Source organism: Thunnus thynnus, chromosome 2 (genome assembly GCF_963924715.1).
Source record: "Thunnus thynnus chromosome 2, fThuThy2.1, whole genome shotgun sequence".
In the NCBI taxonomy this organism is placed as follows: domain Eukaryota; kingdom Metazoa; phylum Chordata; class Actinopteri; order Scombriformes; family Scombridae; genus Thunnus; species Thunnus thynnus.
In genome coordinates, this window is record NC_089518.1 from 6,607,616 (window position 1) to 6,620,981 (window position 13,366).

The 13,366-nt window shown below is 39.9% G+C and overlaps 1 protein-coding gene across 1 annotated transcript in view; it reads left to right on the forward strand.

Annotated features, from left to right (window-relative positions):
- The window catches only part of adgrd2 (adhesion G protein-coupled receptor D2), a 40,547-nt gene that overhangs the window by 5,304 nt on the left and 21,877 nt on the right, over nucleotides 1-13,366 (forward strand). The window contains exons 6-13 of the mRNA XM_067575402.1: nucleotides 233-523; nucleotides 2,290-2,401; nucleotides 8,522-8,656; nucleotides 9,013-9,121; nucleotides 12,425-12,530; nucleotides 12,640-12,695; nucleotides 12,900-13,026; nucleotides 13,149-13,252. Coding sequence (XP_067431503.1) covers nucleotides 233-523; nucleotides 2,290-2,401; nucleotides 8,522-8,656; nucleotides 9,013-9,121; nucleotides 12,425-12,530; nucleotides 12,640-12,695; nucleotides 12,900-13,026; nucleotides 13,149-13,252 — 1,040 coding nt within the window. The remainder of the gene's footprint in view (nucleotides 1-232; nucleotides 524-2,289; nucleotides 2,402-8,521; nucleotides 8,657-9,012; nucleotides 9,122-12,424; nucleotides 12,531-12,639; nucleotides 12,696-12,899; nucleotides 13,027-13,148; nucleotides 13,253-13,366) is intronic.

Below are 13,366 nucleotides of genomic sequence, written 5' to 3' on the forward strand. Positions count from 1 at the left end.
TTTAAAGATTACACTCCTTTAAACTCTTCTTCCCTCTACTGTCAACTGGCTTTTAGCCACATTTAGCACAGAGTTATTTTAAAATGACACTGTAATACTGAATAATTATCCAATGAATATACAACCATACAAGCTGAATCTTACCCATTATACTGTATATCCCATGTTGTAAACTGAAATACTGACATTGACCTGTAGCTCTGTATAATCCAGTGTCTGTCTCCACTCTTAGGCGGTGCTTGGGCAGCAGCCTTCCGGGCTGAGCAGCCTGGCTGAAGCGTCTGCCCTTCTGGACATGTCTGTCCAGGCCCTGGAGGACACCCAGCAGGAGGGCCTGCAGCCAGCAGACATGGTGTCCCTCATCCAGCTGTTGTCTCTGGCTGCTGATGTCCCCAAACAGCCACCTTCTGATTCTGCTGACCACAGCCAGGACAGCGTCCAGGAGCTCAGCCAGCACTTCATCAGTGTGGCCGACACCATCATCAGCCAGGACAATGCCTTCAAGTGGCAGGCCATCAAGGAGGTAGCACACGCTGCACTGCACTCTCTCACTTTTTCTCTAGCCCTGCTACACACTTGGCTCCTCTGTGTGGTGCTTTACATACGTAGATGCATGTAGAGATGGAATATCTGTGTAGTTTGTGTTTATTGTATCTACATTAAATCTGATGTGGAAAATAATAGACAGAAAATAAATCTTTTTTTTCAGGAGACCAAGCAGCACGTTGTTTCAATAGGTCACTCTACAGGCATATAACAGAATGTGTTTTAAAGCCTTGACTCAGGTTGCCAGTTTAGATTACTGTAAAGAAGACTGCACTTTAAACCCAATTTAAAAATCTAAACACTAGTGAATTTTGAGCAACAGTACAATTGAGATACTCCAACTTAGTTATTGTGGCAACTGCTTTTTAATGAGTTGAAAAGCTACATACTCATTCTGTAGACTGACATTTCTTTTAACTGCACACTCTCACAATATCCTTTTACAAATCTCTAGATAATGCCAGTAGGGGTTGTCATCAAGGCAATAGAAGCCTGTTTTAATTCTTCATATTTCAAGTTCATATTTTGAAGATGTTTTTGTGAGGTACTGAAGAAGTATACACTGTTTTTCTAGGCTTTTTATTGTGCTGTACATGTATATTCAGAGATAAAACATTGTTACTTGACAAAAGGATTATGTTAAGTATAGAGAGCCGAAGTCACATCCAGGCTAGCCTCTGTTCCACTAGCTTCTGAAACTCAATGCAATCTCTCATTCAGCATTTCTTTCATTGGTCTTGACCTCTCATGTTCTAAGACAAATTGACACTTGCTTTAAGAAGTTGAAAAATGTTCCTAAAAAAATATGAAAACTACAGCTACCATGAAAATTTACAAGGGCAGGTGCCCACATCATCATAATTTGGTTTTATCCTACATTTTCCACGATGCAACTCAATAGCATCAAAAATGCTATTGAAATAATTTGTCCAGAGTCACAAAACGTTTGTTCAACTGAGCACTAGACAAATGGATATATAGACTGCTGTTGTTTCAGCTTTAAACCACTAGAGGGCAGTATACTTCTACAGATACATTACCATCAGGGCTCATCAGCAGTGGTAGAACAGGACTGACACATGTTATATCAGTCTCCATTCGTCTTGATGAAGACGTAGCTTCATCATTCATTGAAATATTTATTTTCAAATTCATAATTTCTAAACCACATGATCATTCAGAGAGGAAATCATGCTCTAACCCACTTCCCACTGGGTACATTGTGTCTTTTTTGTCACTTGTGCCTCTGCACTATTGATGCTGGAGTGTATGGATCTGTATGGAGGCTGCCTCATGACAAGTGTTGTGTTTCTATCAGCGCTTGCCTCCCTTCCCCCAGGCCTCTCAGTGCTCCAAGGCCACCTCAGCCCAGACTCAATGGATGAGCAGCACTCAGAAAAACTGTGGATGTACTCATCCGCAAACCTCCCTCGCTCTGCTGCCAGCTCTGTCTCCAAGGCTCAGCTCTTAGATGGGCATATTGAATTCAGAATGAGGGGTTTCAAAACAGACAATGGCAAAAATCCACGATTGTACCCTGCATTATAGGCCTATCTATTGAACTGTGGGTGACCTCTTCAGTCAAACTGTACGTAGACTCTGGCAAACAGTTTGCGGTGCTGAAAGCGTTTTTTATTGTGTGGTATTTGAATGGTCATTTTGAAATGTACCTCTTTAGCTACCCTGAGCAGGGCAGAGTGGTTGAATGTTGCGGCTGAGATGCTGTTGCTCCGTGTGATTTAGGTGGTGAACGGCCCCATGGATGTGGTCAAGAATATTGACCGGATGGTGACCAGCCTGAGCCCTCGCTTGATGGCAGAGACTGATCATCTGACCATTCATAGCCCCAACATAAGTGAGTCACACGTCACATGCACACACACACACACACAAAACATATGACACAAATATAGCAAAGGAATTTTGAGGAATGACATATTTGAGCCAGGTCTAAGTGCATCATGGAGGTGCTTTAGAAAACTGGCTGCGCTGACCTTTAGGAAAATAGCTTCCATTCACCAATAGTGAAGATTATTCACACAGAAATAGAATTGTACAAAAATCATTCTAAGAAAAGAGTTTTTGACTGACAATCAAATATTGCTTTTACAAATGATGCAGTGCAGACAACCCTGGATTTCATCTTAGCTGTCATTTTAAGGGGCTTTTCTGTGATCTTCATTATTTTATTATTACCGGTATTTTATTCAAGAGTGTGGTCTTTTAATTTGAGAGCATGATTTATTGATTTCACATTCAGATTTTGTAATAGGCTACTTTTCTTAAAACCCTGCCCTCACACTCGATTTTCTTAAACTGTATGCTTACACTCATATGTTGGTGAGTGTGTATATATTGTTGCTTGCACAGAATTCTTGCTCCAGCTTTATTGCTTCTCCTCATACCCGGGCTGCTTCTGTGTGCTCATCAGACGTCTGCTCTCAGATTTCTACTCTGCTTTCTGATTTTTTGTGCAACAACCATAGACTGTAAAAAAATATGGAGGTAGTCACACACTGGTTTGTGAACTGCCATTTTGAAGCCTTGAGTGTAGCGATCTGACCATCGCCATCTTGGATTTGACTGTTGCCATGTTTGATTTTTGGAGCCAGAAGTGACCATATTTGGACGAGAGGGTGGCACTGACCATAGCGCTAGCGGCTAGCTTGGTTAGCACAGTGCATTTACAATCTATGGTTAACACACTGATGTATTATAAGACCTGAATACCAGACAAAAAATGGCGCCCATTCATTCCTGTAGGAATTACTCGTAATTGGCACATACGCCAAAAAAAAAGTTTCTAGCTTCCGGGTTTGCTTGCGTGTTGTGTGGCCCACTGAACATGTGCACTAGTGTTTCCCCTGCTGGCCCCGCCCGCGAGCTCCCGCTCAGCCCATAGACTTTACATTGTGATGACGTCACAGATTTTTAAATCACTTTAAATCACATACATATATATATATATATATATATATATATATATATATATATATATATATGTGTGTGTGTGTGTGTGTGTGTGTGTGTGTGTGTGTGTGTGTGTGTATATATATATACATATATATATATATATATATATATATATATAAAACCTCCATAAATCAAAAGTTCATAATAGAAAGAGTCATAATTGATGTTGTTTGCAGTGCGAGGTGTCCTGTCAACAGTTTTACAGACGTCTGTTTTACAATGGTGGTCAATGGGGAAAATCCTTTTTGGGCTGCAGGGGGATTTTTCACTGCAATACCGCATTGTGGCCACTGGGAAAAATTGGCCGCAAGGCTGAGCAGCGGCACCCTATCCAGCTTCTATTATACATTCATGGGTTAACAGTGATAATGCTAATGTTAATGCTAATTTTAGCTAGCGAAAAACAGGCCTAAAACTGTACTCACTGCACTCACAAACAAAATGTACTCACTGGAAAAACTGAACATCCAACTCACTGATGTGTCTTTTGTTACAGCCAAACACTGAACAATGCTTTAGGCGACCAAAATGTTACAATTAACTTTCATGAACTGAAAACACACTGAAATAGCAGCAGCTACACCTATATGCCATGATTACGTTACATAATCAGTGCTGTCACTGTGGTAACAACTTGTCAATCTTAATGTAGCTGGGCCCTAAAGCATATGCAGCTTTATCATCTATTTTACTCTAAATGGGACCATAATTTACAAAATGAATGTCATGATGTATTGAAGAAGTCTTGAAATTAGTGATTGACACATAAACTCATTAGGAAAGTGTTTACTGAGGTAATAAATCAAGTGAAAAGTAGCATCATTTTCTCATAGACTTGCATGCAATCAGGCTTCTTTTTGCAGTCAGTGGAGTCGCCCCCTGATGGCCATTAGAAATAATGCAGGTATAAGGCACTTCCGCATTGGCTTCACCTCTCAGACCGGGAGCTACCCGCTTCACAACAACCCTGTCAAAATGCCCCAACCAATAGAATGCCAGGTGAAGTGTTGACCAATGAAATGATCCCCGAGTCCTTGTGGGCGCATTCATTTTACTTCTTAGAGCATCCCATACAGGGGTTAAAGAGTAACCGCCCTCTAGAGCTTTAATAAAGCCCTCCAGGGCCCTCCAGGGCTTTATTAAATGTACTTCCCTTGCTTTCTTTATGACTTTTGGAATAAAAGGACAGTTAATATATATACCAGCACCCATATGTGTTTTTTTTTTTACTATAATAGCTTGGCTACATATAATAGTAGCCCTATAGTACACCAGCCTCACATAGGTGTGCTGGAGGAGAAAATGATGTCACCGTCATGAATCAGGAGCGAGAGTCTAGCGGTTTGCCAAAGTCAAGGACCTCAATTAAGTCTTTTATTTTAATGGGCTTATTACTTCTTTCAAATTGAATTAATAAAGTCATATTTGTGGCACAAGGATACATCCATGATACTGTTTGGCTTTCAAGTGTTGTACGTTAAGTGAACACTGTTGCTGGGCAACTAACAACAAAATGGACGCTGCTGTGTCTTTTTTTTCTTTTTTTATTGGAAAAGTACAAACAGCAAAAGTAACTAGCTAACACATTAAGACATTAGAAAACAAAAGCAACTTCAATGAGCTACTACATTTTAAAAACACATGTCCCCACTCGCAGGTACCATATGTGCATTATCTACAATTAAATCAGTCACATGTTTACCAGTTAACATGCAGTACGGTGCAAAAGTTTTAGGCACTAAAATTAAAGTGAGAATGCTTACAAAAATATTGCTATAAATTGTTTTAATTTATCAATTAACTTCTTACAAAGTTGAGTAAACAACAGAAACCTAAATGAAATCAATACTTGTTGTGAGCAGCTTTGCCTTTAAAACAGCAGCAGTTCTCCTCAGTTCACTTTAACACAGTTTTTCATGGTGACTTGCAGGTAGGTTGTTGTAACCATCCTGGAGAAAGAATGTTCTTCTGTGGATTTATTATTTAGGCCGTCTCAAGTGCTTCTTCATGTAATCCCAGACTGACTCCATGATGTTGAGATCAGAGCTCTGTGGAGGCCAAACCATCTGTTGCATCATTCTTCTTGTTGCTGAAAATAGTTCTTTATGACTCTGGCTGTATGCTTGGGGTCATTGTCGTGTCATGAATAAATTTGGGACCGATCAGACACCTCCCTGATGGTATTGCATAATGGATAAGAATCTAAACATCTAGGGTGCGTAAAACTTTTGCACAGCACTGTACATTCCAGACATTAAGTACTAGCTTTCCAGTTGATCAACGAGGAGTCTGTTACTGATAAAGCTGAGGAAATCCTTAAATTGTGTGTCTAGAATTATTAATTACTGACCTGATGACCTAGCAGAGTAGTCAAACCCAGAGAAATGATAAGTAGCTAAATGTGTATCTCAAGCTCCATTGATCACGCTGTAGCACTAAATGGGATTGGAATAAATAAAATAAATTCCTAAGCACTAAAATACAGAAGAAAGAAACACAGTTGCGTCCATTTTTTTGTTAGTTGCCTAGCAACAGTGTTCACATAATGTTCTCATGTCGCAAATATGACTTTATTAATTCAATATGAAGGAAGTAATAGCACCATTAAAATTTAAAAAAAAACTCAGTAGAGATCCTTAACATTTTGGCGATCCACGAGACTCCTGCTCCTGAGTCAAGAAGGTGACGTCATTTTCTCCTCCAGCACACTGACGGGAGGCCAGCGTGCTATACAGCTACTATTATATGTAGCTATTGGTAAACAGAAATGTTTGGGCGCTGGTATATATATTAACTGTCCTCTTATTGTAAAAGTTGTAAAGAAAGAAAGGGAAGCACATTCAATAAAGACCTGGAGGGCAGGAGTGAATGAACCCGATTAAAGAGTAACTGCCTGTCCAGGACAAACTAAAGCGAACGCACCTGTAAGGAGGCAAGGATCATTTCATTGGTCAACACTACACCTGGCATTCTAATGGTTGGGGGATTTTCACAGGGTTCTTGCACAAAAAATCGGAGAGCAGAGCAGAAATCTGAGAGCAGAATTTTGTGCAAGCAACAATATATCCGAGTACAAGCATACAGTTTGAGCAGAAGCAGAGCAAATCTAAGTGAAAGCAGGGTTTAGGAGGCTCCTTAGGGTTTAGATAGGAAAAAAGCCCCATATCATTTTAACACTATAGAACTGTTGCTTTCAGTATGTTGCATCAGCTTCTATACATCATCATCATGGTTGACCAGATACTATGCTGTAGTCAGACATTATTTTAAAAGCAAATTTTTTCAGGGATGGTATGATCAGCTACAGCTGTAGACATAAGCTATCCATGCACTTCCAAAATCTCATGTCCTACGAACTGTGGACCTGCAAGATGACCACCAAAAGACAAATTATTTTATATGAATGCTCTGTTAGCTATTCAGAGTGAGCTTCAATAGACGAATAGATATAGGTGATATCAAGGTTTAACTTTGGGCTTTTGGCATCAAAGTAAAGCAAAGGGTTATTAGAACTTGAGTTTTATTTTCAAAGCTCTGGCCAGCGGTGTAATCATCAGTTCATCAGTAAAGATAAATCTTACTAACTAAAGTAATCGCTGAGATCTCTAAACAAATATATGTCCAATAGGTTATGGCAAAGAGTAAAATTACATCCCAAACTGGCCATTGTAAATATCCATCCTGGTTTACAGCCTGACTGACTACATGGTTCAACTGTTTCCTGTGCAATGAGGGACTGTTAGCAACATTTCAGGTGCCCATGCTTTCAGTTTGATCTCCAAATAAAGTCATTGCTAATCTGGCAAAACTCTCAACATGTTTATAACCTTTCTAATCATCTGACTGTTTGTACTTGATGCCCCGTTGGACCTTTTTTTAGATATGTCGCCCTCTGAGATCTCAGCAATTACTTAAGTATTGTTAATACAGAGCCATAAAAGACAACCCAAATTGTAGTAAACTGTATTTTCCCCCTCAGTACGATGTTTCATGGATGTTAAGCCTAACTTAGCACAAAGCCTGAAATCAGGGGGAAACTGCTAACCTAGCTTTGTCAAAAATGGAAAAAATTCAACAAGTGCATTTCCCAAAATGTCAGACTGTTCCTAGTCTAACCATCACCAGGGCTACTGTTGGACTAAATGAAACAGTTACCATTCCACACATTCTTATGTAAGCTTTGCTGGTTTGAGTCTCTACTGTAGACACTGTAGCTACAAGGACAGGTAGTTTATATGCCACCAAGGTCATTAAGAGGACTATCAAAACTGAATATCCCTGATATACAAACAGTTACACTTTATTAGGTACACTTGTACAATGTAATGCAGTTTAGCACAATAACTCTGCAATAAACCCTGTCTTTGTGAAACTACTGATGTTCGGCTTATGTTGATGCTGCAGAACACTCAGAGAGGAGTTGATGAAACTCTGTGTTCTCTTATTTTTTCTCCTATGCCATTTCCATACTAAGGAGGGGGCAGAATTCAAAAAAATAGGACACATGATTTGTTCATGGAACTTCTAAAACCTCAATTTTCCCCATAGATTTTCTTTTTAGATGTCCAGTGTTTACTCACCTTGGCATCGCACTAAAGAGTGTTGCAAGAAAAAAAAAATTCTAGTAGATTCTTGACATAAAATACAGAGCTATTATAGTCTAGCAAAAATATGCTAAAAGTTGCCATGGTAACACTGTTCCTGCTCAGGTTAATTAATCTTGATTACAATCCAAACCATCTCTGTTGTTTTGATACTGTCAGTATTGAAAATGTGCCAATACGATTGAGAACGAAAGAAACTCAATGACTTTACTTTCCAGTGAAGTGATCACTTATTTTCTACAGATTTATATTGCAAAGGATGCCTGTGCAATACAAATTGTCAGCTTTAAGATATTTTTTACTGCCTCAAAATCAATTTGACGATAAAACATATTTTATTAAGAATGCCTCTATCTGTAACTCAATAAATCTTTTCTTTGTTCCCTTGTCATTTGCAGAACTAGAGGTGCAGCAGCAGAAGCTGCAGGAAGGATCCAGGGGATCCAGCTTCTGTGGGCCTGAGACAGAGAAACACACCAACCTAGACTGTATTTCAGTCTCACATCAGAAGATACAGGATCTCCATAACAACGGTAGGAAAAATGCTACAAGAACCAATCATCTTCCTCCACTTGCATGCACAGCAATCAGTTATTCAGACTTACTTATGACAGTGCCGAATGTTTGCAAAGAAAGAAGACAATGAAAGAATGCAGTGGACGATACACTAACGACAGACTTGTGAATGTGTAGCATGCATTCACCTACTTACTCTCCCAAGGTCTAGCAGTGAAGTGCAGATGGAGGCACATTGTTGGGTTTTGCAACAACTATTCATCTTGAACAATAAGTGATCCCAACTGAACTATATTTCTCTTAGTACTGTTTTATTTTGCTGTCTGGTACAAGCTGAAGAAATGTTAATCTTGCTGTTGTGTTGAATGTGCAGGCTTCCATAAACTCACGTTGGTCAACACGTGGTATGGCTCTCTGCGGCCTCTTTTCAATCCTGAGGAGAACATCACCATGGTACCTACCGTCACTGATGGCAGCCAGAGGTAATGTACAAGCATAAGTGGAGCTGGAAATGGACTGTTTATGTTCCTTTTAAATGTAATTTTTCTACTGAACCATCACCACACTTGTCACAATATGGCATGTTTTTTTACATCAGATATTGTGGCGCATTGTATCGACTTGTTGTTGCTGTTGTTGTCTAGGATCAACTTTTGAGTGAGCAATTTAGCTAACTTAATGAACACAATCAATAAAACAATTAAGAGGATTAAGAAGAAAAGAGATCCTCTGCCATTTAAAGTGTCTGTTTTTGGGGAATTTTAACTTTGTTCTACCTATTCCCTAAAGTTGTCTGCTATGTCAATATAATAGTGTTAAAAGTTATTTTAGCTTTTAGAAAGGTATCAATCCACATAACACATGCTCACTCTATGCTAAAGCATTAGTATGCACGCTGGATAGAGCTAGAACGGATTTTGGGAGTTAATTTATATACCATTTACTAAGGTAAATATAATTTATGTTAATTTTAATTTGTCTAATTTTATGTATCTGACACATGGTGGGTGGTAAATTCACATCCTTTTTGCCCTTTCCGTCTTGGGAAAGCCTCCAGCGAAAATCTTACCAAACATTCACATCGATTAGAACTAAAACATAAAATGTCTTCATACCTTTTGGCTGAATGAAAATAACACATCAGGGAGTCTAGCTAGTGTGACACATACAGTAATCCTCAAGTCATGAGAAACATGTTTTCAAAGAATTACTTGCTAGCCTTTGAATAAATTTAACATAATATTTTTCTCTGAGGATAGCAATGTCAGTCTATCTGTCAGTCAGTCCACCACTTTGGTCCAAACTGAAATATTTCAACAACTATTGGATGGATTGCCATTACATTTGGTACACACATTCATGGTCCCCAGAGGATGAAGCCTACTTTGGTGGCTTGACATTTGTGATTCAGTGAAATATTTTGACAACTATTTGATGCTTTTCCATATAATTTACTACAGATATTCAAGTTCCATAGGGGATATATTCTAACAACTTTGGTGGTCCTTTGACTTTTTCTGTTACACCATTAGCAGGTCAAAGTTTTCACTGATGGATTGGCACCAAATTTTGTAAAATATCCCGTGATATTTCTAGTGTCACCATGTGGTTGTTATTTTTGTTTTGTTGTTGTCATTATTGCATGGATTGCTGTGAAATTTGGTGCAACATTCATGGTCCCTCAGGATGAATTGTAAAAACTGACTTTTCATCCAGCCCCATCATCAGGTCAAAATTTCTGTTGGTCCAATACTTGGTTTATAATAATAATAATAATAATAATAATAATAATAATAATAATAATAATAATAATAATACATTTAATTTGTACCATACTTTTTATTCATAGTGAAACTCAAAGTGCTACAGTATTAATAACATAGAACACACAACATAAAGAAAACAGTAATAAGAGTTAAGATGAAAATGCCTTCCCATGTTGCAGAGCTTAGTACCGGGGAGGAGCAAACTGCTGGCTGATCTGAGGATGCAGGTGGAGGTTTCTGGTATGACCAATTCCTGTAGGTAGGGAGGTGCATGTCCATTGATGGATTTGTTTGTGAGTAGCAGGACTTTGTAGTCAATCTTGGAGGAGAAAAGGAGCCGGTGCAATGAAAACAGAATTGGTGTTATATGTTTGTGTCTTTGCACTGTCATCAGGATCCTGGCAGCACTGTTCGGAATGTGCTGGATCTTCTGGATGCTCCTGCCAGGGATCCCTTTGAAGAGCACATAGTAGTAGTCCAGTCTTGAGGAGATAAAAACATGGACAAGTTTCTCTGCATCTGACAGGGTTAGAGAGGGACGGAGTTTAGAGAAGTTTTTGAAATGATAGAAAGAAGTTTTGCATAGATGTCTTATATAGTCATCAAAAGTCAGCTGAGGGTCAAAGCTAACACCCAAATTAATGACTGCGGAGGAAAGGGGGATGTCCAATGGGGGATGACTGAATCTGGTGTGGAGTGTCAATAAGGGGAGCTTCAGTTTTGCTGCTGTTTAAGTGGAAGAAATATGTGCCCATCCAGGCCTTTATCTTTTAAAGACACGTGCTGAGGCGTGACCTGGCTTGGGACAGTTTTGATGTACAGCTGAGTATCATCAGCATTGCAATGAAAAGACGTTCCATGTCTGCTGATGACACGTCCAAGGGGGAGCATGTAGAGGGTAAACAGGATGCGGTCGAGAACCAATCCTTGCAGAACACCACAGGTGACAGGGAGCCATCTAGTCCTGCATCCCAGTGAGACATACTCAATCCTACCAGAAAGGTAGGACTGAAACCGCTTAAGTGCAGAGTCTGGCAGTCCAGTGGTGGTAGGGAGATGCTCTAAGAGGATAGTGTGATCCACAGTGTCAAATGCAGCGCTCAAGTCAGGGAGAATCAGGAGAGAAGGGGACCCTGCATTAGCTGCCATCAGCAGGTCATTCACAACCCTGAGCAAAGCTGTTTCAGTGCTGTGTACTGAATGAAAACCTGGAAATTTCAAATAGGTTGTTGTGTTTAAGGTAGTCCTGAAGCTCAGAAGCAACCACCCTCTCCAACACCTTAGACAGGAAAGGGAAGTTGGAGATAGATCTGTAGCTGGCAAGAACTTCTGGGTCCAGGGTGCGACCTTTAGTGCAGATAGAACACTACCGGTTTAAAGATAGAGGTTGACAGTTTTGGTGATCAGGGGCTGAGAATAGGGATGTATTAAAGCAGAGCTGTGGGAATGGGGTCCAGGGCACAACCACAGGGTTTCATCTTCCTTAGATCCTTTCCTCAATGTGGCTCTGCCTGATGTAGTAAAATGGAGGTGGATGGAGGAGAGCTGGACATCAGAGAGAGCTGTTGACCCTGGCTATGAAGACGTAAATTAAGTTGTTACATTGCTCTTCTGTAGCCTCGACTGGGGAAGCCAATTACATTACCTACCATGACATTCCCATCAGCCTCAGCTGTACTTTGTGTTTAGTGCTAATTAGCAAATGTTAGCATGCAAGCACACTAAACTAAGATGTAAAAAATTTTACCTGCTAAACAACAACATGCAAGCATTACCATCGGGAGCGTGTTATCATGCTGCCAGCATCAATAATGGAAGAGGTGCACGCAAAACCAGTTGCCTCATGATAATGAATATGTCTTGTTTTTCTGTCTTCCTTGGAGCAAAACCTTCATATGTTCTATATGTGCACACAAAAAGGGTTGAATCCATTTTATTTTCAAATCCAATCCTACCAATTCTGCCCGATCCTTGTGTCCATTGTTATGATAATTTGTATGAATTTGTTTACATAACCAGGTATTTGGGCACTGTCCTGGGCTCTTCTGTCATATCCACCACAGTGCTGGGAGACGACCAGCCAGTCAGCACGCCAGTTCACTTCCAGCTCCACCACAGAGCACAGGTTAGCAAAATCTCTCAAAACTGTCCCCTTTTCAAATTACATTAATATCTCCACCACCTCATCTTAATTTAATATCATATTCATCATGTTGGCTGTATATTTCCTACAGAATTCCACTGGTACTGTGTATGATCCAGTGTGTGCCTTCTGGGATTTTAATCTCATGTAAGTTCTAATGAACTTTTTCAAAGAGTGTGGGCAATTTTGAGGTCTCAGTTTCCTCTGTAACCTGTAACCACAGTTATTTTACCTGTTTCATCGAGAAAATGTGACAAATGCTGTAGAACCTTTAGATAGCAGAATATTTTCATTCTTGGCATTCCTGCGAGTATGTAGATATGTAAGTATGTGTTGTTTGTGTCTGACTAGTCCGGAGGATGGTGGGTGGTGGAATACCAAAGGGTGTGAGGTAGTGTCCAAACAATATGGATACACTGTGTGCTACTGCAATCACACCACCAATTTTGCATTGCTGCTGCAGGTCTATGAAGCCCAGGTAACATTCCTCTCTCCAATTATCACTCAGTATTTTGTATAGGCTTTCATCTACAGTATGTGCTGCTATTTACAGCTCACACTGTGCGTGTGTGTTTGTCTGTGTGTCTGCGTATGTGTCAGAGGAGCCCAGAGAACGAAAAAGCTCTACAGGTGCTGACGTTCATTGGCTGTGGAGTGTCTCTGTGTGGCCTCCTCTTCACCTTCATCCTCTTCATCGCTGTTGGGTCAGTCACAAACATCACAGAGTGCACTCTGTAAAGCGCCGAGGGTGAAAAACATTTCATAAAAACCTGACAGATTCACATCAATAAATGGGAAAAAAACAGAACATTGTGCTC